Genomic DNA, 25608 nt, shown 5'->3' with positions numbered 1-25608 from the left:
AACAATGATGGAGATGGTGGCAACCGCTCGACTGGAGATGTTCGGGAGAGTGCTGCGACGTTAGGGCAGATTGCTAACACTCAAGCACAAATGATAAGGTCCGTAGATACGTATAATCCATCCTCAGTTCATTCGAGTGAGAGACTCGGGTCTAACTCATGTAATATACGAATCTGGGATGATAAGAACTCATATGATCCATCCTCAGTTCATCCGAGTGATAGACTCCAGTCTCACTCGTGTAATATACGAAACCGGGATGATAAAAACTCATATAATACATCCTCAGTTCATCCGAACGAGAACCTCGTGTCTAACTCTAGTAATCTTTGAACCCGAGATGTCGAAATCCGATAGATTTCATATTCAGTTCATCGAAATGAGAACCTCTGTTTTAACTCTATTAAACTATGAACCCGAGATGTTGAAATATGATATATTTCATCTCTATTAATTCGAAATCTGACAATATGAAATATGATCCATATCTAGACGCGGACTAAAATATACACGACATTTATTAATATACTTGGTGATAATGAAGGTTGTTAATACCCCGACATTTATTAATATACTGTATGAACAAAATAGGTTTATGTGAACCATTGGATTCTTAATCCGTATGAGACACAATAGATGGTTATTGGCCATCGATTTAGGTAGAAACCCTAAATGTCGCGAATTTGCCCTAAAGATTCACAGTAATTACAACCATTGCCACCAATATAAGCAAAACATAACCCTAATTATCACTTTTACCTGATGTATCCCCTCTCTCTTCATCAGTTCATTTGCAAACGAGAACAGACCATCCAAAATATCTCCTCCTCTCTTTGAACTCCACCATTACCAACCATTTAAGCCCTATATGACAAAACCTCATTAAAATTCATTATGATTATTAACCTTCAACATCTCTCAATTGTGCAGCAGTTATGTTTGATTTTATAAAATCAGCAGGTACAGTTAGGGTTTTTATCAAAAAAAATTTTCTCTTCTTGATTTTTTACTGGTCGATTTTCTTAATGGGGGTTTAACAATTATTTTTTCTGGTTGGTTTCCGGTAGATCGAACAGCTTAAGTTGCAGTTCAGATCTTCTACAGGTAGATCTCAACATCTTTAGTCGCAGTTCATATCGGGTATACTTGATTTTATTCGATTTAGGTTATTTTTACCTTTTGTATAATACTGATGTTAGGTTTGGCTTGTTGATTTTAACCAATTTTTTTTGTTTTTGGTATTTTTACGTAGATGCATGGAGTTAGGTTTTAATATGGGATTTATCGGTTTGTTTTTAGGTTAGTTACTTAAATTGAATGACTTGAACTTTAATTTGATATGAAAGTTATGTATTGTTGTGATTTTTTTTGTTGTTGATTTTGCAGGTTGAGAACCTAAAGAAAGAAAATGAATGTGAAGATGAATAGAGAACTAAGTTAGGAACATGGAAACACACCCAACTGAAGCTGAGAAGAAATTGAAGGACTCCAATTTGAAGCTAGTGAATGTAAGGACTTCAACTGAAGCTGAGAAATTGATATGGAAGTTGTGGATTGGTGTTGATGATATATATTTTTTGTTTGTTTGTTGTTTTTGATAAATTGATATGGAAGTTGTTACCTTTGGCCAGTTTCCTGTTAGATCTGCATATGTATATACTTCCTTATTGGAAGTATATATACCTTATTGCTATATATACTTATTGTGTGATGATTGTTGAGTGCCCAGCATATAGTTACGCGTTGACCAATATATGAATTATAGAAAAGATACTATGGTTTTTCTGTTAACAAAGGGATACCTAAATATAATTTTGATGGGTGTTTGACCCCCTTTGAGATGGTAACATTTTGAACATTATGTATGCATTAGTTTTCTTAGAAAACTATGTTGAAGAAGTTGAATTATGGTAGATAAATACCTTTCTATATTTTATGAAAATGTATGTTTGTCTGATTCGGGATGTATTTTGATAGTTTTGTTCTGGATCAAACCTAAGCTGATGGTTTTGTTTGTCGTCAGTTGTGCAGTATGAAGCTCGCTGAATACAAAGGGAGAGCAACAAAGTAGCAATGGAGAACTGCGATATTGTTCGTAAATTTATACTCTGAAGTACTATCCTGTTGCATTGCACTTGCACAACAACTTCAGTTACTACCAAGTAAACTGAACAGAAGATAAAAGGTATACTAAATTACCACTCATACACATTGCTCTACATAAACTTTTTTTTACCATAATACTGCAAGAGAAAATGATTGATTTTACTACCACTCCAGTTACATATTAGTCCCATGTAGAGCATAATACTTCTTCCGATTAATCAATCTCCTATTAAGTGCGTTATTCTCAGCTCTTATAGAATTAACACATTTGACCAGATCATTGTATGTATGGTGTAATAGATCTCCAAGAGGTGGCAACGTCGTAACTGGAAGACCCAACTCAGCTGTTTCCTTTCTTAATCTACGACCTTCTTCAATCGCGTCATACCATTCCTCACAGGACATAACTCCATTGGCAGAAGTATCCAGATTTGTTAAAGACATACTTGAAGAACCCGCATCCGCTGGTTTTGGTAGGTTGTTGGTTTGTTGGTTGCTTTGACGTCTTCTTTTTGAAGGAATTTTAGAAAAACATTTTTCCAAACATGATTTTCTCTCTGATCTTGAACCCATGTGATCGAAGTGGGTAGTTTAAATTGTAAGGAATCACTCCTAAGGGTTGGATGTCATATATATATATATATATGTGTATGTATAGAATTGTAGACTGAGAAAGCATCTTCCTACCTCACTCGTATCTAAGTTGTTTGATTTTCCTTTTGTTTCTAATTTTTTTTTCTTTGTTATGTTAAATGACTCACCCATTTGCTTTGAAATTTGAATAAGCATTTACTTCCCAACTCCCAAACCCCCACCTGCTTTGACTTAAAATAAACTACAGGCCGCCACAATAATTTGTCCCTTATTGGACCATTTTTATGCACAATTTTTAATAGTGATAGAGGTAACGGTTTGTCCCCTTATGGCATGGAGGTGTTGTGGCTAATGTGATGAAAAGAAATTGGTTTTCACTTTTCAGGTACAGATGAGAGGATTTGAAGGGAATGTTGTCAATGTGAGTAAACATTACCCAAGAATGGGACAATCTTTAAATTTGCTTTTTTTTTCTTCCTTATCTCTTTTGTTTTTGAAATGTAACACAACCCGTAAGCTGCCAGCAGAAGACTAATTGGGAAACGTGAAAAAAAAAAAAAAAAAAACTTTTTGACTAATTGTAATTAGTCAAAAACAGCTTGCTTTTTACTTTTCAGTTACACATGAGAGGTGAACATGAGAGGCGCCAGCTATATTTAGTTGGCATTAAATTCCACATGTTTGCCAACATAAGTATAAATGGACATCATTCAGATTCGTTTGTGCTTAATAATCTCTAGGGTAAAGAAAATCACTGTTATTAGGTACATTTGTTTACAAGCTTTTATCTCAAATCATCTGAAAACAATGGCAGGATCCTCTCAACAGTATGACGTAACCTCACTTAATTCAACTGCCCGAACAAGAAATCAATATACTACCATATATGGGAGGAATGGTGTTGCATCGGATGGTGATGAGTTTGTTGACTCTAAAAAAACTATTGCTAAGCGTGTAGTAACTAATTTCTACACAACAAAAAACGGTAGCCAATTCTGTAAGGAGTGGTTTGAGTTAGTAAAGGAGGATCGCCAGTTACGTGAAGAATGCAACAGGTTAAGGATCTCAGTCCCGGAGTCATGTATCATTCCGTATCATGGCAGCGGCGTATGGATCAAGGAAGAGAATTTTGGACAGAGTTTGTTTCAAGATCTTGCCCTTGTTGAGCTGATGAATGGTGCAATGAAGAGCGATATCCGAAGGCACAAGAACGCAGAACTTGAAAATAAAAGTGATGAAGAATGTTTAAGATAATGTCTGATTAGTTTATTTTATATTTGAAGTCCTTTTTATTAGGTACGATGGAACTGTTTTTACTTCTAGGTTGTCCTAGTTATGGCTATATAATTTTCGTTGTTTCAATAAGAAAAGTAAATGAACATTAGCACGTTTAAAAGAGTGCATCACCTAGCTACCAATCACTAAAACAACATGGTAGTAAATGATTTTTGATTCTTGTAATCAGTTCACATGAAACATGCCAGTAGAACTTACAATTAATAACCATAAGATAATTCCCAAATTCAATTACAAAAGACCTACTTTCCGAAATTTAAGGTTTAATATCAAGTCTGAGAAAAACTAATTTACCATGAGGATGAAAATATGACTAAATCCACTCTACTAATGATGCCGCCTAAACTATTTCAAACAAACATAACAAGGTAAGCAATGTCAGCAACCAAAATCACTCCAGTTCTAAGCCTTGGGACAACGTTTGCTGTTAGCATAATGCCCTGTCTGGTGACACCTTGAACAAGCTCTTTTCTTTCTAGATTTTTCAATGGCGGACCTTTTCCTCTTGATGCTCCGACGACCAACTTCCGGTGTAGTTTTTGGAGGAAGCACCACCCGTTCTGCCACCTCCGCTGGGACATCCCAAGTTTCTGGGCTCAGCACACCATAAATTTTAGGTTCATACATAGATCTCCAAACCGATGTTTTATAATATTCCCCACAAAGGCCTTCTTCTTTTATCTTATATGTCTCACACACTGCAAGTACGTGGGGACACGGAAGATGCTGATAGTCAAACACTTTGCACGTGCAAGACCTTCGGTCAAGATAAACGGTGTGCTTCTCTTCATAGTCACCCTCGTCCACTTCATATTCGTCCCCATCGACATGGAAAGCCACAAAACTTTTTGCCACAGCCCACCGTTCTTTGATTATATCCCGTGCATGTTGACTCAAAGGATCTTGCCGATCACGAGCTAGTTGTCTACGTTCGCAGAACCATTCCATAAGGAACCTGCGAATGTAATCGACTAAATGACATATTGGAAGACCTTTAACATCAGCTATTCTTGAATTGAAAGTTTCACAGGCGTTTGTAGTCATGAGAGTAAAACGACCTGTTCTAGCCTTCACCCTGGCCCACATTTCCGGTCCAAGATCCACTACAGATTTTAAAGCAGCGGGGCTCACTAAACCTAAGTCTCTCATAGAAAGTTCATACTCATCATTGCTAAACGCTTTTGCAGCTCTTGTAAATGCCACCGAAGCCGTGGCGTTGTGGTAGGTCTGTTTGATATTTTCTGCAAGGTCAAACATCACAGGATTGACCTATAAGTACAACATGAAGCATGCATATATATATATATATATATATATCTGAAATGTATCATACAACAGGGTGGACAACAAAACTTGTTTGGACTGTACATATATGCAATATGATGCTATTGATGCTACAAAACTTGTTCTGCCACCTCCGCTGGGACATCATATGCAATATGATGCTATTTTCATTTACTTCATAACTCTATCTAGATACGCACACATAAAGACCTACAGTCTGATAAGTTATACTAAACACAAATCAAGGTTAACGTTGTATCCATTCAGATAACTAACATCAAATCTATTTAAACACAAAACTCGTGTGTTTGTAGTATATAAAGTCTTGTTAAATACCTGAAAGATGGTGGATGCAGTATACTTGATTAGCACAAGGAAATGCCAACCTTATGGCTCTACCGATCGATGGGTGCCTGTCTGTTGCCACAACAACATCTTCATTCATAGCATACTTATCGCCAAGTACTCCGACTAACTTTCTCATAAACCATTCCAAGATTCATTATTTTCTGAATCAACAACAGGAAAAGCAATAGGATAGATCGACTCGTCGGGATCCATTCCAACGGCTGACAGTAGAACTCCTTGGCGTGGCCCTGTAAGATGTGTACCATCAATCGCAAATGCGGGTCTGAAACAGTTTTTGAATCCTTCAATACATACTCCAAAAGCAAAGAAATAATATAGAAAAGAATCATCCGAATCAGTTACAATATCGGTAACAGTACCCTTGTTATGAGCACCAAGCATGTCACTATAACCAACGAGGTGTTGGTACGATTCATCAGGGCTACCTTTGATCAGCTCAATACCACGCTTGCAAGCGTTGTATCCCTGCCGGTAATTGATAACCACTCCATAATCCCTTTTTATGTCCTTAACCAGTTGTTTGGGCATAAATGCCGCATCTAGTTCTTTGAATTTGTGCTTGAAAAGCTCTGCAATTCCAGTAGCGGCCGCTTTGGTTCTTAATTCAGGGTCAGTCCTTTTGTTGCTTCCACAAGTATGCACATCGTTTGCAACTGTGAGTTTCCACCACCCACAAGAATCTAAGGGAACTGCTCTCAGACGCCACTCGCATGTCTTGTCTTTGCATTTGGCAATAAACCTCTGGCTGTCGGATTTAAAAGCTTTGTACTCAAAATTTCTTTCTACTTTGGCTATTGCAAGTATAAGTTTCATCTCCCCCTTTCTTTTGAAAGTGTTATCCACACACAGATCATTGTACTTCATATCCTTCGGGGGTTTTGGAATATCAAGAACCGGCGCTGGAGTTGTTGTCGCATCATGAAGACATCGAAGTTTCTTGGATGATGGAGTCATTACTGGTTCAAGACATCTCCTAGCCTTTGGACCACTAGTACTCGCTGAAAAAACAAAACATTCAACATTAGTGTGACTATTTGGTCAGGAAAAACATAATACAAAAGTACAATAACAAGAGGGACAAATAAACGTACCTTTAACACCACCATCTCCCTTGATGGTTTCATTCTTGGACTGATAATCCTCACTGGAACACGACGTGAGATTGTTAAGAGGGGTCAAGGGAGTGTGGGGAAGCATCTTGGATCCGCTGTAATCTCCAGTAGTTGTTTTGGGAGTCACGGGAGGAATATCTACTTTTACTTCTTCTCCATATTTGATTGTGTAAAAGCTTGGGACTCCACATGTCTGGCCAACATAAAAAATCAACATTTCTTCACTAACAATTTTAATACTTTGCTTAAATGAGGTTCCCGAGACATCTATGAGCCCATACACATCAAAACAAGGTTTGTGCACGAAACCTAAAACATCCATTGCTCTCTTCTTCACATCCTCAAAAGTGTACTTATCAGGTACCCCCGCAAGATGTGTCATACCTTTGTAGTCATCATTACCTTTGTTGTGCACCCATTCACCATTGCAGTGGATGAGAACAGCTTTGCTAATCATTATGGCGACGACAATTTAGGGTTCTAAAAGCAACTGCATTTCATGGTGTAGCAGCTGCCATGAAAAAGAAAAAAAAGATGAAACAAGGAAGAAGAAGAAGATGAACCGCTAAAAAAAAAAAAGAATGAAGGTGGGTTATGTAAGGAACAGAGGGTGTAACGGGGGTGTAAGGAAGGTGAAGCGTTAGGGTCCCGTCAAACGGTAGGGTCCAGACTTCGAGAGTCTTGACCCTTGTAAAAATGTTATCACTTCGTTCATCCCCGTTGTAACCTACATGGCACCTACGTGTTCGACTTGAGAAAGGTCCTTAGAAAGGGTCCCGACTTCTTAGTTAAAGGTCCTGACCGTGGTGCAATAGGTCCTCACCTTGTTCGTTCTACTTGTCATCTACATGGCGCCTAGGTGGTCAAGTTAAAAAGTTCTTAAACTAAGATCCATAGGGTCCTGACAGAGTCAGGACCTTCTTGAAGGGACCCTGCATACTTAAGTACATTAAAAAAAACGATTTCTAATATTTTTTTAATATACGCCTAGGGTTCGGTAAAGAGTCCGGACCCCTTGTATAGGACCCTGGCACTAAATAACCACATAAAAAATAATTATTTTAATTTTTGAAAGTTGGAAATAATATCAAACAACTAAGGATCTTGTACTATTAGGGGCATAAATGTCATATAGTGGCATTTTTGGTAGGTTGGGGTTAGGGGTGGCACTTTTGGAAACCCATTTCCAAAAGTGGCATTTCCACCAATTGAGCCAAACTGAATTCAGAATTGGTGAATGTGTTTCGTTATATTATCAAGTGCAGGTACAACCTTTTTTTACACGTGGGAAAATTAATTTCCATAGAATCGTTCAAAAGAATTTGATTAAGAAAAGACGGATTCCTCTGTTCCCAAATTAATGGAGGTTTCCCGTTTGGCTGACGTCGGCCGCAAAGTTTGCTAGTCCATCTGTTGTTTGGTTTCATTCTCAATGATTATGTTGAATAGCACAACATGGGATTTGATACATTCGATATATGATTTTTATAAGTTTGTATCAGTGAGTGTATTTTATGTCTGGAACGGTGTAGCGGTAGAAACTAGATAACTTTCTTATGTTTGCAAGACTCGGTTAACGGCTGCAAGTTTTTTTTTTTTTCGCTCGAAGCCGACCTAGTGATGATCAAAGAAATCAAAACAAGTAAGGAATGGGGCAAGCACCTGATCTAACCTCCAAGAAAAAACAAAGAAATAAAAATTGAAACGAGCAGGGAATGCTTATCAAGTAGTTGCCTGCGACACGAACGGGTGGCCTAATTATTTTATATCTAAAAATCGCCACCTATCTGTTTGCGAATTTTGTAACAATTGGTCTTTCTTTGTAACTCTAAATTTATAAACTGGCAATTACACATGCAAAAAAAAAAGAGACCATATTACAGCTAGGATATAAGATGAGTTGGGTTAACCATCAAAGATTAAACATGCTCTATGCTAACAAACGTACAAAGTAAGGGTTAACCAAAACGTACACATGGTGACCTTTCTATCCAAGGAAATCTAGGCATATGTGTTGTTACCACTGGCCCAAGAGCTTTCAGTGAAACCAAGCTGTTCGTGTGAAAGATCATTTCAAGAAAATCCAAATTCCGAAGTGTCTTCCAAGTTGTAGTCTTCGGATTATAACAAAATAGTGTCGCTGGGTTGATGTGGAGACGATTCTCCCTATGCAAGAGCAGAACTAAACCACTCTTTGTGATAGCAAACGGTACATAATCCTAAGGGGATGATGAATTTTCCGGAGTTATACTGAACTCCTTACACCAGCTCAAAGACTCGTTCTGATCATTACTGGTAGTTGGAGCATTTGTACCGGTACTTCTTTCTGATGGCAACGTCTTCTTCAGTGCCCATATATCTAAACATTTAGGCTTGTATCTTTCGTGGCTACTAACAAACAACCACTCCCCAAACGTTCTGAGAATAGATATTCTCCCACAATATGCACGATAAGAAAGCTCCCCCAGTTGTATGGCATGAAACTTCTCATCTGACAAATTGAAGGCCATTATTTCTTCTTCTTTGATGTCTAACCAAAGAAGAGCTCCATTAGCAAAGACACCATATGCTGAACTGAAACAATTGTTGATTACCCCTATGTTTCTCCATCTATTACTACGGCCAAGAGTGTGTACTTCGATATCTCCATTCTTGGAATCATCGCTAGACAAGATTCTAACGACCTTGTACTCATTCGTTTGATGATTGTAACCAAACCCACTATATATTCGACGAACGGCATGTTTTTCGTTAAATCCTTGAAGGTGCAAATGTTCTTTAGTGATGGGATTAAAGATGTGGATTGGATCTCTAATAATGTCGTTGCGATCGTTTGGTTTAGGTTCAGCAAAACAAACTAAACCATTGATGGAACCAACAAGGAGGTCCTTGTAGTACATCCCTCCTGATGTGAGTTGGTTAACAGAAGGATTGTCGATCATTACAAATTTTCTGCAGATCCTTCTTAATGTGTTGCAAATGCACTGCTCATGGTAATCACGATTCTCATCAAATTCTCCATAATAAAGTTGGCGACTAGTTTCTTTGTTGTGTGATTTTATTAAGAAAATAAGACCAACACTTGCACAAGCAAAATTGTTGGCACCCTGCTGCTCTTGATGGTTGGCTTGCAGTAATTGATGACGCAAGTGCACATCAGCGAAATTCGTCTTATCAAGTGATAGGAGATTTTGCCATGTTTTGCATACTCGTTGACATTCCAAGACTGTTTCAGCTGAGAATCGATAAAATATATTTAAGGTTATCTCGACAGGGAGATTGTCCATGAATGATGAATCTAAAAATATCTAGGGTTACTTGAAGGGTTTTTACTTTTTAGGTTTTTTATGTTTTCTTTAGGGTTCCACAAGACAGGACTTCTTTTTTACTGCTGGGCATGTATCTGATCCAGCCCACTAGACTTCACGATTTCTAGAGCACAAACGGTAGTTGTAAGCAATTGCTATTACCTAACTCGAATTTTCTTCGACCCCGTACTACTCCCAAATTCCCGATGTGCTGATTATGGTTTCTCACCGAAGTTGTATCTCGATATTAAAATGCTTACCGGAAGGGTGAAAAACAGAAATAGGCCTGTTTTTTTATTTTAGGGTTATAAACCTAGGCCAGTTTTTTTCACCTTTTTTCACTTTGCAAAACTAGGATGGTTTTGACCGGTTTATTGAAAAAACTGCTAACAGTGGTAACTCGGTGTACATGTCACCATCCGTACACGTAACCATCTGTTTGACAAATATCGCTTCCGAATTGGGAAAAAAAAACAACGTGCGATAGATGAAAACTAATTATTGCAGATCAAAGAACCCTTAAACACATTTAAACCTTTTCAATTTGACCTGAAAAATATTCCCAGAGAAGATACAGGACTGCAATCCCTTCAAGCAACCATACTTCAGCCTCAAGATTAGAGACTGTCGGTGAACACCCATTTCCATCTTCCACTCTGATGCGCGCAGTTCATAAAATAGTTCCTGAACTATTCCATAAAGCATTTTCAGTTGGCATTAGGAGCAACAAAACTCTACAGAGAGCCTAACTTTGTTGTAGTCTTTGACCCAACAACTTGCAACCATCGCCATTCACAATTTCTTTCGCCGGCACAAACACAATTGATCATTTCAACAACAACAATTCTAATAGGTACCCATGTCGGAAAATAACCTCATAACCACCAGCTCCAACATCCATTTTGCATTCCCTGCAATATTTTTCCTTGTAATGCTAATATGGCAACAAGCACTTCATCTCAATATAAGCCATACACCACCATTCCATTTATTCAGCTCCTACGTCTGGTACACGACCTCAACTCAACTGTAATTAACTTCCTCAGCAGAACCCAACTCACAACAACACTGCCAAACATCCACACTGTTATGTCTGCTCAGCTCAATTCCGTTGTACCCAGTTTAACTCTCCCTGTGACACAGCCATACCACCAATTATTTTAGCTGTAACAGACAAGCATCAAACCATTTCACACCTGAAACAACAACACCACCAACACTTTTTTATCAGCTAAAGCTTGATATTTGCACCAGCATCAGAGCTAAAATCCATAATGTAAGCTCAAATCCCAACCACCAACCAACAGTACCAGTTCCACCTGCAATCAATATTGTCAACAGCAAACTCTCTCATGCTTCTTCAATCACCAACCGTACCACCAATATCCTTGTAAAACAACTCATACAAACCTATCTGATCCACCAATCCCATCAGTAATTCAACCACTCTGTAACTGCATACTCCTCCTATAATCCTTGTTCAAGCATCAGATTCTTCTCATCATGTATAGAGACCATCACAACCATGACCAATTCCCTACCATTTTTAATCTAAAATCAACAGACAACCCTACACTGAACCAATTCATTTTTTGTTCATCCATTTGTAACATAACATAAACATCAATTCTTCAAAGTCTTCCTAAACATCGAAGAAATCACAAAAACAATTACTCAATTTCTTTACAAATTCGAACAAATCTGTTTGTACCAAGAATCATTTACAGGCACAAAATACAATCGATTTGGTGATGATGATGAAAACTAGGGTTTAAAACATGAAACAAGCGTAAGATGAGAGACACAAACTTTACGTGGTTTGGTAAGTTTTGCCTACATCCACGAACGAATCCCCGTAGGGAGACATATTTTATTGATGTATAAATTACAATGATTTTCTGATCCCTTTTAGGGTATGCTGGTGTATTTTTGCGTGTCCCTTTAGGGTTATAATTCCCTTTTATTTATACAGTTGAATATCTGGGTTTAACCCTAATTTCGAGATAAACTTCATGCGTAACTAACTTGGCCAGCAAGTCATATGGAACATTTCAGAACTTCCCTCCAGCAACTTGGTCAGCAAGTCCTCCAGAAACTTTCGGAATCTTCTTCCACGGTTTTTGTACTGGATCTGCGGAAACGGGCCAAATTGACATGGGCTTGAAGGTTTGACCAACGACCTTGACTTTGACTGGCCAAATTGACATGGGCTTGCGGGTTTGACCAATGACCTTGACTTTGACTGGCAGGGTTGACATTCGCCGTTGATTGTAACTATCGAGCTTTGACTAGCAGACTGCATTGAATAGAGACCGGATGGATGACAACATGGATGGAGGCTGGCTGACAGCATGAATGTCAAGAAGGATGGAAACTAGTTCGTGCGACTGGCACCTTGGCTGGAAACTGGTTGGCATCACCGCTGACAACATGGGTGGAAATTAGTTGGCCGCACCGCCGGCAACACGGATAGGAACTGGTTTGCAGCGCGACTGAAAACTTGGGTGGAAATCGGTTACAGTGCGACTGGCACTTTGGTTGGAAACTGAATGGCAACAAGGGTGACAAATTGGCTGGAAACTGCACGGCAGCACGGGTAGCAACTCGGCTTCGACAGTTGACCGACGGTTGACTTTAACTGTCGATAGATCGTTGGCTTTGACTATTGACTGAATGTTGATTTTGACTGTTGACCAGTCGTTGACTTTGACCAATGCTTGGTCGTTGACTTTAATCATTGACCATCCGGAAGACTTGGCCTGCATACTGTTTTGGTTGGCTGAATGGCAGAATTGAATGAGGGACAAATGAGGGTTCTCGTAGCAATCTGGTCCAATATTGTGGCATATTTACTAATGATGCAAACAAAATCTTTAGCAGTGTTCTGAAAACCGGCCGGTCAGCCCAATAAACCGGTGACCCAATCACTTTTCTGGGTTGGTCCATCGTTGACCCAGTAAATATACAAGAAACCGTTGTCTTTTGTGAAAATCGGGTGACTCGGCCGGGTTGATCCTAATCCAGCCGATTCAGTACGGTTGTTAAATGGGTTGATTTGTTTCTTAGGGAGAAAAATATTTTGCATGAGTAGCGAGAGTGGATCCGGTGACCTATTACTCCTTCAAGTTAACCATAACCACTGACCCATTGTTCTTTTGTGCTAATTAGGCATATAAATTGTATATAATTGATTTAAACAACAAAGCATGAACAACAGCATGTGCATATGTGACCCAGTGAATCCGAGTTGAACCACTGGTTAAACCATTTGACCCTGACCCGGTAACTTTTCCAGTTTGATGTTCAGGCCGGTTTTCAGAACATTGATCTTTAGTTCCGATGTACCACTATCAATCTATTCCTTCTTATTTACCTGAACTCCATCAAAGCCCTTCGATCACATCTGCAAACTTGAGTCTAACCTCAACTGTAAGGACCCTCAAGCTCGTCAACGCTATTAGACTAGTCAGGAGATGTCTTAGCCGCTAATTATTCGGTTAGTGTAACTCGAACGTTCATTATTATAAATTAATCTAACAATGCACTAGATACAAAACTAGTACCGTTAGATAGATCTCGAAAGTTATGAGGGATGGACTACTCGCACGTGTCATTCGGATATCGAACGAAAAAGATTTTATCAGATTAGTCATATGGGCAAAATAGTCATTTTGTATACAACCGTCTTGGTTGCCCCTTATCCTTTTGAGGAGTGTCCCATTAACCAACCTTGGTGTTATCTTCGGATCGAGAAGATAAACTCGATCTTTATTCTTTTTCTTCTTCATTCTTCTCTTTCTTCTTCTGCTTCCTCTCTTCCCCTGTTTTTCTTCTTCTGCGTGCGTGTGAGAGATCAAACGAAGGTTTGATGGTTGGTAGGAGGTGGAGAAGATCACGGGTTAGCTGTTAGGGATGGTGGTGTTTCTGTTGATGATTCAAACTCGAAGGAAGAATGAGAAATCGAAGTTAGGGTTATTGAATTGAATCGGTGTTTTGAGGTACTGATGGATGGATAATTAGAGGGTTGATGATTGATTGAAGTTGTAAGTTTGTTGATGTTTGAAGCAAGAGTTAGGGTTTCATAAAGGAAACTCAGTGAAGATTCGATAGATGCAATTGATGTTCTAAGGAAGTGTTTAGAGATGGGTTTTGTGTATTGAGAACAAAGAAGAAGAATTGGGTATTCAATTTAGGGATTGATTACAGAGACGAAGTTTAATTTAAAAAATTGAAAGGTTAGGGTTTCATAGAATGTTTAGAGAAGATTCGGAGAAGAAATTGGTTACGGTTATGCAGCTAATTGTATCCAAGGAGTCGGAGTTTGAAGAATCGAGTCACACAAGAAGATGAGCTGATGTCAACTCGCTGGAATGGGATTATTGAAGGTAAATGTTTACGTAAGTAAATTGGTACAGCCTTCAGTTAATTGTTGGGTTTGTGTGTTGAATTATGAAGATGAGGAGAGTTTGAGTTAACTGTGGTGTAATTAATATGTGTGGATATAGCTTTGATAAGAATTAGATGAACTGAATTCAGGAAGAGGGGATTGATTAATTAGTTTTGTGTTGTTCAAGATTGAGATATTGAGAATGGTGGTTTGTGCAATGATAGTTGGAGGTGTTGTATGTATTTTGAATTGAAGGTGTGTTTGGATTGAAGTTCTTTCAGATGTTTGTTTGTGGTGTTGAGATTTCAGATGTAGATGAATTGAGAGTATTGAGGAGGAAGTAGTTACGTGGAAGAAGTGATAGTGAAGATGTAGTGGAAGTTCACTGGTGATGCTAGTTAGTATTGGAAGGTTTTTGTGAACTGAAAGAGAAGTGGAGGTGGATAAGAGGATGCTGTTTGGTCTGTGGTAGGTGAATGGGAGATGTTGGATTGAGTTGCAAGAGGCATGAATGCTAGATGTTGATTCTAACTGAACTGTGGTGCAAGTAAGAGTTGTGGTCTGAGTTGGTGGCAGTATTGCAATGTTGTTTAAGTGGAATTGCTTGAGTTATAGGAATGAAGGATAGATGATTGTTTAAGTGGAATTGTTTGACCATTGACCCTAGACTTTGTCCTTTGACTGACGTTGACTGTTAGATTCACCGTTAATGACCGTCAGCTGACCAAAATGGACCAGGCCTTAGATTAATGGGTCGGATTAGTGGTTTTGGGCTTAAGACTAGTATTCTTATCTTGATGGTTTGGACACCTTATATGGTCCGAATTACTTTGGTTTCTTCAACAAAGATATAGATACCCTTAAGAGGAATTTCCTGTTTAGTCCAGAAAACCCGACCCGGGTTAATCTGTAGTCCAGCAGGATAAAACATTTGCTGGCTGGTCCAACAAAGTTTCAAAAAACGTAAAATTACAAAGCTACCCATGAGAAGAGTCCGTGTAAAACTTTAATCATCTTCTACAGTCCAGCGGTAGAAATCAGTTTTATCTTCTTTTGTATTCACTCAAATCTGAAGATCTATAGTACGATTTTGAGTTCCAGTTTCTTTATTTTTCCTGATTTCAATTTCATCTTCTTTATTTTAGTAAAAACTTAAAATCTAGGACACGATTTTGAGTTTTATCTGAAAATCTAGGTCACAAAACCCAAATAATTCATCATCAAAGCAGAAGAAAATCAATGGGAAAACCCTAGATTCGGTGAAATCAAACAAGATTTTCCTATATTTTTGATGGAAAATCGTTTTGGATCTGATTTTGTTATTCGTTTTCTTGTTACTCCTTCACCAACAACAAAAAGGAAGAGAAACATTGTTACTCCTCCACCATCAACAACAAATACAGAGAAAACATTGTTACTCCTTCATCAACAAAATGGAAGAAAGCATTTTTACCAAAAGAAGGTACAAATCTAAAATTCACTTCTAATTTCGCTTCTAAAAGAAACAATACATATCAAGATGTAATGTTCGATAGTTAGATTAGTGTTATGTGCATGATCTAATAGTACATATTACATATTGGTAGTACTTATTAATATGTAATGTTGAATAATTGGATTATTGTTGCGTGTACGATGCAATACATATGAATATATATTTTTGTATTATGTAAACCCTCTTTACGCTCTCTATAAGCATCAATACATATCAATATGTATTGTTGTACTGTGTTACTTTGTACATATGAATATGTGTTGTTGTATTATGTGAAACCCTCTTTATGCTCTCTATAAGCATTAATACATATAAATATGTAATGTTGTACTGTGTTACTTTGTACATATGAATATGTATTGTTTTCCTTGTTGTTGTGTGTATGCATCTGTACATATCAATACGTTCTATTGTACTATGTAAAACTCTTTTTTAGTTCTCCGTAAGCATCAGTGCATATCAATATGCTTTGTTGTACTAAATATCTTTATGCTCCCCACAAGCATCACTATATATCAATATGTACTTTATCCAAAAGTGATTCGTTGATGCAGTACATATAATTATATGTCGCATAGACCCTTAACCCTAGTTTATGCTTGAATATGATACTACAGTACATATTGACATGTACTAGGTTATTAATTGATATACCATATTAATATGTACTGTAATAGATACGGATATGTACTGTGTAAAAGCATTAGTTACTGATATGTATCATGTGAAACCAGTGAACCTTATTTCTTTTGTACTGCAGAACTAGCCTTATTTCTTTTCTCCTTATCTTGACTAGTACTGTAGAAAACTTGCACTTGTATTAGGTCATATCAACATGTGCTACCTTGCAAGAGGAAAATAACATGTAAAACCAGCATGTTTCTGATAAGAAATATTGATGTATAATGCTTGAAAAACGGGGTAGTTTTTGACAATGTCAACTGTCGCCAGTACATATTCGATTATACTGGTAAAAACTACAATACATATCTGGTTGTATTGTGATAAACTTGGTGGTTTTTGACAGTGTCAACTGCCAGTACATATTTTCTTATATCGTGAAAAACTAGGTGATTTTATTTCCCTTTTAATAAATATTTGTTGCAAAAATTGGTTTTAACATTAAGCTTTTATGGAAAAACTTATTAGTTGCAGCGATGTGCACATGTGGCGGTGTATAAATATCTAGAATTTATCAAGTCAGCAGAAGCTTGAGATTATGAATGTGTTGCATAGAAAACGGGTGCTAAAAAGACTGTAAAGTTCGGAATTGAAGGCGTTGATTGTCACTTATTGTATTACAACAAGGCATAACTCCGCTTGTTTCAACTTCTCCTTTTGTTTCAGTGTACAAAGTTTACTTAATGCAAGTTCCCCTCCTGAGTACATTGTTTTATATACTGTGGTTTCTCCGGATACATCATTTATATACTGTAGTTTTTCCATAGCATATCATTTGTATACTGTGAGTTCAACTCATATTTCCCAATAAAATCTTTTTATTTTGATAAACAAAGTATATACAATAATCTTCCAAAGTACAGGACTCATAAATCCTATTACAAAGGCAGGGCTAGGAAAAGGTTAACAAAAAAATATTGGAAACCTTGAATACAGGCAGTACATCATCTACTGTAAAACCTGATGCACAAACTCAATTTTTTTTTTGTAATGTATAGTGGCATTGAAAAGTAAAGTGGTGTTAAAAAGTATGAATCCTTAAATAGTGGCATTACATATCTTGTTGTAATGTAAAACCTGGCCGCAAAGAAAATTCTGCCAAAAAAACATAGCTCAACAACTCATCAAGTTGATGAGATATTTCCTCCAATCTCTCTCTCATCCTTGATGTCTACAACCTCAATGACTTGTAGCTGCATCTCCAGCGGTCATAACCGTTGTTGTTGTTTGTTTTTTGAATTTAAGCTTCTTCTCAAACATCACCATAGCTTGTTATATTTCATACATCCCCTTCCTCAAAACTGTCATCTGTCAAAGACGTAATAAAAACTATCAAGAGTCAATGACTTAACCATTAAGGACCAGAGAACGCTAAAAATACAGAACACCCAAAGAATCTAGCACACTCCTTCAAACAACATCAAGATTAGAATAAAAACACAGTAAGAAATAGACATAACTGAATTAGTACATTTTAATATGCACTGAGTAAAAACCTAGTACATATTGATATATATTAAGTGAAAACCTAGTACATATTGATATATATTAAGTGAAAACCTAGTACATATTGAGATGTTCTAGACTGTTTGCGGAAATTGGAAGTTGCTGACTCTTAGGATTATTTTGAACTATAATACTTACAACCTTGGCAGCCTTTGCTCGGATGCCTGCACTCGAATTCTTCAGGTGTTCAAAAAGGGGGACTAAACCACCAATTGTATGAAAATCTGTGACACACATACAAACTAATTACATTATATAATTAAAAAAAAATCCCAAATTAATAAGATATCAACTTACCATTTTCCATGTCAATGAATTCAACATGCTCTTGCAATTCATCCAACATAGCTGCCAATTATTAAAACAAACACAAAAAGTAACAAATTAAAATCCAAGCCGACTCAAAAAATTACAAATTAAAATCCAAAGTGATATACATCTCATCATGTAAACAAATGTTTGCTTATTAATCTAGCCAATAAACATCAGGATTCGGAAAAAAATGCATTAAGAATTCACATAGACAGACACAAATGAATTAGTACATGTTAATATGTAATCTCCCCACAATGTTCCTGGTCCTTCACCACATTGTAAACAACTTCTGGCACAATTTATCAGTCAAACACCGGTTCCAGGGGAACACTGCAAGGGGTATATAAATTTCCTATCCATATTTATACTATATTCCCTTAATATTATTGCATCAAAGTACATAGTTCATCTTCGTTTAGATGTTTTACATTCTCACACAGAATCCAGAATTATGTCAAATGAAAAAAAGAGCACAAAATGATTGAATGCTGAGAAGGTACCAGCAGCAACACTGTTTTTCTTTTCCCAAGTTTGCAAATTCGGGGCAACAACAATCACATATCCCTGTTACCTTCTCAGCATATGTATAATCACAACAACCATTGAATGATAAATTAAGTAAAAAGAATTGCAAACTCTAGCACAAGTCTACATGTTAGAGCTAGTACATATAAATATGTACTGAGTGAAAACCTAGGACATATTAATATGTACCGAGTTAGATCATTTCCCTGCATCGTCAAATGTAAATGTTACCCATGGCCTCCAAATAGGAAAAGTGAATCCAACCTCAATACCATTTTTCATCAGATTGGTGAATTATAAATTTACTATGGAGTGTTTTATATAAGATAAATCATGAAAGAAAAATGTGTTGAATTCCTATTCATATTTATATACGCGTCATATTACTGCCTCAAAGTACATAGTGCAACTTCATTTAGATGTTTTACTTTCTCACACAGAATCCAGAATTACGTCAAATAAAAAAAAACACCACATAATAATAGATCGCTTCGAAGGTACCTGCAGCAACAATGCTTTTCCTTTCCCGAGGTTGCAAAGTTAGGACAATGTATGTATCCATGTTACTTGCTCGACAAACAGTTAAATCTTATAACCACAACAACCATTGAATGATAAATGAAGTACAAAAAATTGCAATACAAATCTACATGTTAGATCTAGTGAAAACCTAGGACATATTAATATGTACTGAATCAAAGCCTAGTACATAACGATATATCTTAATTAACCATTGGTCTCAACTCGCATAATTAGCAAAAAATCACTTCACACACACAGTAGGTTCAACATACAAATAAAGAAAAAAAATAATTCAATAACATCATATAGTATATACCTTGAGAAACTTCTTCATTTTACACATGCATGGTGTAACAACTTGATTTCACACGTATTGACACTAAAAATGTTACTTACATCTAAGAATACAAAAACAACATAAACATCTATAAAACTTAAAGATCTTAAACCAAAATCAGTTCAACCCAATTTATAACGAACTAAATTCTGAATATTCAATCAAATCAACAATTAATAATAGTACCTGAACAATTTTACCCAATTCTAAATCCCTTACTAATCCATGGCTAATTAGTTGTTAATTGTAGTAATTCGATTGCGGTAAATACGGATTCGATGCTCGGACTTGAAAAGATTTTTAAAACAAAAATATATACACAATATGTCACAAGATCAAGAGGAACCAGGACTCAGGATTCCAATGTGTTTCATATTCAAGTGGCTCAGAAAATAATTCTAGGCGATTATAGCTCAAAATAAAACAAGTATTAACTCTATCTTTGCCAAATTAGATTCCATAAAATATTACTTGTATATGATAAGCATGGAACATCAAGAATCCCTAGGACTAAGCATGTTCCATCAAACAAAATCACAAGTAATTAATTGAAATCATAAATCAATTAAAATCGGTGCAAAAAGTGAATTAAGAATTATTTAAATAACCACATGGCTGAAAAACAGCTTCCTCCATCATCCCAGTATTGGGGTTTAGCTACTCATAATAATCATGTTCTTAAAATACATACTTGATGCTCAAAATATGATTAAAAGAGTGAAAAATATAATACAGTGAAACTACGACCCTCTTTAAGCGTCCAGAGAAAAACGATAGAATACCACTGCTGTAAAAACGATACCTCACGGCTGCTGTTGACGCTGCTGTTTTAAGACCCTCGGATGCTAGTCGTTGACACTGTTGATAAACGACTGTCTATGCTGGTGTGTTCTTCGTGTTCTTCGAGCTTTGTTAATGGCAGCAGCAGCAGCAGGTACAATTCCTGCAACTCCTCATGCGCCTCTCTGCTGGCCTCCCAATCGACCCCTAACTCTTGATAAAACTTTCTCTCACTTCCCACCAGCCTTTATATACCAATAGGGTCCAAATAACTCGATTAAATCCGAGTTTATCTCCCTTTTTTCTTCACGTGCAGTTGAGAGAGAAATCTCTTTTCTGTTGCTTTGTACGCGTCTTCTGGCAATTTCTTACGCTCCAAAATTCTCCTAATCCTTAAACAAGACTAGATACACTTTACTTCAACGTAAAACTCTCCCAGAATCTCTAAATATATTTGAAAACTTCACAGAGAACACATATTCTGTTTGGACTTTGATCGCTTCTCACGGCCATTCCAGCCCAATTCGATCATCCCAATCACTTGCATAGGGTCTGTTTAGGTCTAACAGGATTATCCCAACTGATTTCCGGTGTTTAATCGCATTAAAACTCCTCCAATAATCGAACCAAAATCTGCCAGACGATGCATGCATTTTCCCGCCAAAATTTGCTTTTAAATTTGAGAAGTTGACCTCCCCTTATCTGTGGCTGGTCTCCCTTTAGCAGCTGCCTGGAAATGGGTCACCCCTTAGTAATTAGGTTACCCCTTATCCAAAATCAAGGATCCGTATAGCAAGTGTCCTCTGGGGCATTTTCCGCACTTTTTCCGGGGTTCCTCCGGGGTACTTCCGGTACACTTCTGGGGCGCTTCCGGTACTCTATCAACGGAGGTCCAAACGCCGCATTTTCAGCCAATTTCGCCGCAAATCCTTATTCTTCTAAAAACACCTACAAATAAATAAAATAACCAAATAAGTACAAAATTGAGCACTAACAATATATACAAATGAGCTATATTAGACACATAAATGCGTCTATCAAATACCCCCAAACTTATTATTTGCTAGTCCCGAGCAAATCAAAACTACAAAATAAAATCCTAACTCACTGTCGCAGGCATCGTCGATTGCATTTAGCGTATGCAATAAGCCTTTAAACCCCTAGGTGGCCCTAGTGGCCGAGTTATAGTCTCGGGAGGGCTTACCAGAGATATACCCACAAAACCTGTACTCCAGACCTTAGCTATCTACGCAGAACCTTGGAAGGCACTAAAGAATCTCCTTGGTTGGCATACTTATTGACTACAGGAAGAAGTACCCTGATGCGAAATTCCAATTGCTGTACACGAGTTTGCACTCAAGCATACTAAAATTCATATAAAGTGACAGATCTCTACTCAGATAGTTGCACTATGGACATCATATTCGGAGTCAAAACTAATCACATGGATAGATCAAGAAGATGGATATAGAAAAACATAGATGGTTTTGATGTTTACTAAGTGAACGACGTTTCCCATATCTGTCTGAAGGCCTCCGCCAAAATGAACCTATCCTAATGGATTGAGATACCAGTCTGACTAATATCAACACACTGGCATATACAAGGGTACCAGTGGTCGATAACCTAACTCTAGGTCAACACAACTGGCATATACAAGGGTACCAGTGGTCGACTTTATTGAATTTATTCCTTTTGGTCAAATGGTCTGGTCTCAATTTCTTTCTTTCTTTTTTTTTTTTTTTTTTTTTTTTTTTTCTTTTTTTTTTTTTTGGTAACTACCATTTTTTTCATCTTTCTTTTTCTTTTTCAACTTTCTTTTTTTTTTTTTTTTTTTTTTTTTTTTTTTTTTTTTTTTTTTTTTTTGGCTGAAGGTATCTCAATCACTCTAATTCACCCTAGCATTGGTAACAACTTGAATCGTGGGCCCCACCTATTACTTAGAGAAACATAGTTTAAAAACAAAATAAAAAAAATAGAAGTGAAAAGGACTCAACGAGATATGGTGAAACTATCATGTTATTTCTAACACCTGAGCTCTGTGCTTTTATGAATAGACTCTTTAGATGTTTCCATCTAATCAGATTGGTTCCTCAAACTCCTACAATCAAAATGCTTCCATCCACTTAGATTAGTTAGTGCAATCCTCAATAGGCATAAATTTCTAGGCTCTGGAGTTTATTTATTGCAACTAAAAAGTTTCTCCCATACCCCCAAACTTAAACCTAACATTGTCCTCAATGTTCTAAAGATAAAATTAAAAACATGAACAAGGAGAAACTATTACCATTCGAAGAAAAAGAGTTAAGGAAAGATATTACCTGGTTGCATGAGTTTGGGTTACCTCCCAAGAAGTGCTAAGTTTAAAGTCTTCAGCCAGACATAGAAAAGGTTTAGTCAACTCGAACCGTATAACAATAGCCGGAATAACTGTGGGTCTTTAAAACCAAAAAGAGCTGACAAAAGGAAACTGCAGTGAACCAAGAAAATGTACAAGACTAGCATGCCCTTACCTAGTTTCTGGATAACTATCGCTAATTGCGGTTCAGGTTCAGGTTCTATGAAGGGGTCTAAATAGACTATTTTCCTCGGATGCATTTCCTCATAGGTAGGATTCAAATTATTAGGTCCTAGAGTCTGGAAAAACTCAGATAAGAATCTGGAATCACAAAATAACCTAAATAATTTAGGATCCTCTAAGTCAATTAGGTATGACTTACATAGTTGACCACAGTCAGAGTAGTGGTCATTCTGAAGCAAATGTGTCGATTCTAATTTCCTAAAGTACTTAGGCTTAGTCTTAGAACTTAATAAGTGACACATTTGAAATCTAAACGTTCCCACAGTTGGAAGAAAACTATTTGGTGGGAAAACAAAGTCAATCTGGGGATCATAGCCTGGGCAAACCACATCAACCAGAGGATGGGTTTCTAACGACTGAACTTTTTTCATGACATCATTAGGTTCGGGAAACCTAGTATGAAGATAATCTTGTAAGATGGTTGAGGCATGGATATCAAGTCCTATGTGAGGCGACTTTCTGAGAGTTAAAGGTAAAGCACTAGGAAAGTGATAATCACCCCCAAACTTAGAGTTTTCAGTGTTTCTAGTTAGACTAGCCACAATCTCCCTAATTTCTAGGTCATCAGATTCCTGAAAATGGGCAATTGATTCTTCTAAGTTGTAATATTGCAGTGTATCCTCATTAATCTCTACGAGTTCATCTAAGACTATTGTTTCTAAATCGTACGACTCTGAAACAGTATTCTCAGGGTAAAACCGTTCCTCGAAACCATCATCGATTACAGTTTCTAAATCGTTCGACTCGAAAACAGTAGTCTCAAGATAAACCGGTTCCTCTAAACCTTTATCGGATTCGTAAACAGGACATACTACATCGTCTAAAACGGTGGAATCCCTAATCAAATCCTCGTCCTTTTGAATAGGTGAATAATCATAATAATTATTTGGATTTGAACTAGAAATAATATAATCATTATAAAGCTCAATTGGATTACTAGATTCCTGATTACTATGCCTACATATTTCAGATTCTTCATCACTACTATCCTCATCATCATAATAGTACGAAGATGATTGAACCTTATCTAAATAAGTAGTGTTACCAATTATAACCTCGTTATCTTGATTATGTGAAAAAGTATCTTCATTCTCAAGGGTATTATTGGATACACTATATTGGCAATTCAAGTTATTTCGAGCAATACTTTCGTTCGTCTCTAACTCAAGTCTACGTGTCGACTCAGCTATCCTCTCAAGGGTCTCTTCCAAAGAAAGCTCCCTTAGTGTAGGATCTAAGTTTTGAGTTAATCTATTGAGGATATCTTCTACAGATTCAGTTGTTGTTGCAGTTCTTTCGTCCATATCTACGTTATTCACCTCATCTAATTTATACGTCGATTCAGCTAACTGACGTGATGACTCAGCTAAATTCCTAAGAGTCTCTTCTAGAGAAGGAATAGGAACTGAAGGATCATAATAAGGACTACTTTTCAATAGTTTGATTGTATCCTCTAGAGACGAAGAACTAGTACTATAATCTTCTTGCTCGTATGACTGATGCGCGTGCGGATAGTAATTGGGATCACCATGGTATGAACCATAACCTTGAAAAGGTTGGCGTCCCCAACCACTATTCTCACTATGGTCATAATACTGATGATGTCCATATTCAAATTCAGGTCGATATTCATTGTATTGGCTTCTATCATACCAGTTCGACATTCTTAATTGCAGGGGAATCTACACAATCACAAACAAGGCCGACTCGACTCCACCAAAACAAACCTAAATATTTCTAGCAAACAAAAAGCATGATGGCTCCACTTAGATTGTTTTTCTAGACCAGCTTCTATTCCTTCGAAAAGGAATTCGTTACAATTTGAGCACACCCCTCTGGAATCAATACGAGCTAATGTAAGTTGAATCGAGGCGAGGGAAGCTCAGTGGAGCTTTGATACCCAAGGCCTCACCGCTATCACAAGGCGGCGCAGTCACGCATTCAACTCACAGAAACCATCATGAACTTTGAAATGTGCTTAAAGAGCAACCAATATTTTTCGAACGAGTTTCCTATTAAGCTCGTTACCCTATTGGTCTCGTTCTATTCAAAATTTTAGGCTTAGGTTCGCGTTTGGTTTCGTTTTCCTAAGGCGGGCAAGAAGGAAACGGTGATGAAATCCGAGTCCTTATCTTGATTTGGCCAGGCCTTGCCCCTTTACTAGGAAATTAAAAACAGTCCGGTTCGTCCTCAAACAATTATCACCTTAAGGCAGACAGTAACCCGCTTGCAGGAGATTCGCGGGTGTTTCAGTTGGACTTACCTCCCGTACCAGACGGGCGATGAACCGTTGTTGTCGACTCGGGCCACGACTCCTATGCCGTGTGCGAACCCGAGGGGCCGAGACGATATAGTAATCGTCGTCCTTCCCTGCAAACAGTTTGTATTTAATTTTTTTTAATTTATAACC

The 25608-nt window shown here is 37.3% G+C and overlaps 2 protein-coding genes across 2 annotated transcripts; both read right to left on the bottom strand.

Moving 5' to 3' along the window:
* Nucleotides 1-4398: 4398 nt before the first annotated feature.
* On the bottom strand, nt 4399-5764 carry LOC113325333. The gene is made up of 2 exons (XM_026573531.1): nt 5617-5764; nt 4399-5237 (listed from the first exon to the last, which is right to left on the bottom strand). The coding sequence occupies exons 1-2, from the start codon at nt 5762-5764 to the stop codon at nt 4399-4401; spliced, it is 987 nt and encodes a 328-aa protein (XP_026429316.1).
* A 3216-nt stretch (nt 5765-8980) lies between these two features.
* LOC113325332 (F-box/kelch-repeat protein At3g23880-like) lies at nt 8981-10048 on the bottom strand. Its single transcript, XM_026573530.1, has one exon. The coding sequence runs from the start codon at nt 10046-10048 to the stop codon at nt 8981-8983; it is 1068 nt and encodes a 355-aa protein (XP_026429315.1).
* Between the last annotated feature and the right edge of the window lie 15560 nt (nt 10049-25608).

This window comes from Papaver somniferum, chromosome 11 (assembly GCF_003573695.1).
Source record: "Papaver somniferum cultivar HN1 chromosome 11, ASM357369v1, whole genome shotgun sequence".
Taxonomy (NCBI): Eukaryota; Viridiplantae; Streptophyta; class Magnoliopsida; order Ranunculales; family Papaveraceae; genus Papaver; species Papaver somniferum.
Note: the sequence above shows the minus strand (reverse complement) of the source record. Positions and strands in the feature narration are given on the sequence as shown.

Excerpts from the sequence above, each read along its gene's own strand:
- LOC113325333 (XM_026573531.1), bottom strand. The coding sequence starts at position 5,764 with ATGAGAAAGTTAGTCGGAGTACTTGGCGATAAGTATGCTATGAATGAA. Across the intron at positions 5,238-5,616 it reads CTGCATCCACCATCTTTCAG|AAAATATCAAACAGACCTAC; the intron begins GTATTTAACAAG and ends TTGACCTTGCAG.
- LOC113325332 (XM_026573530.1), bottom strand. The coding sequence starts at position 10,048 with ATGGACAATCTCCCTGTCGAGATAACCTTAAATATATTTTATCGATTC.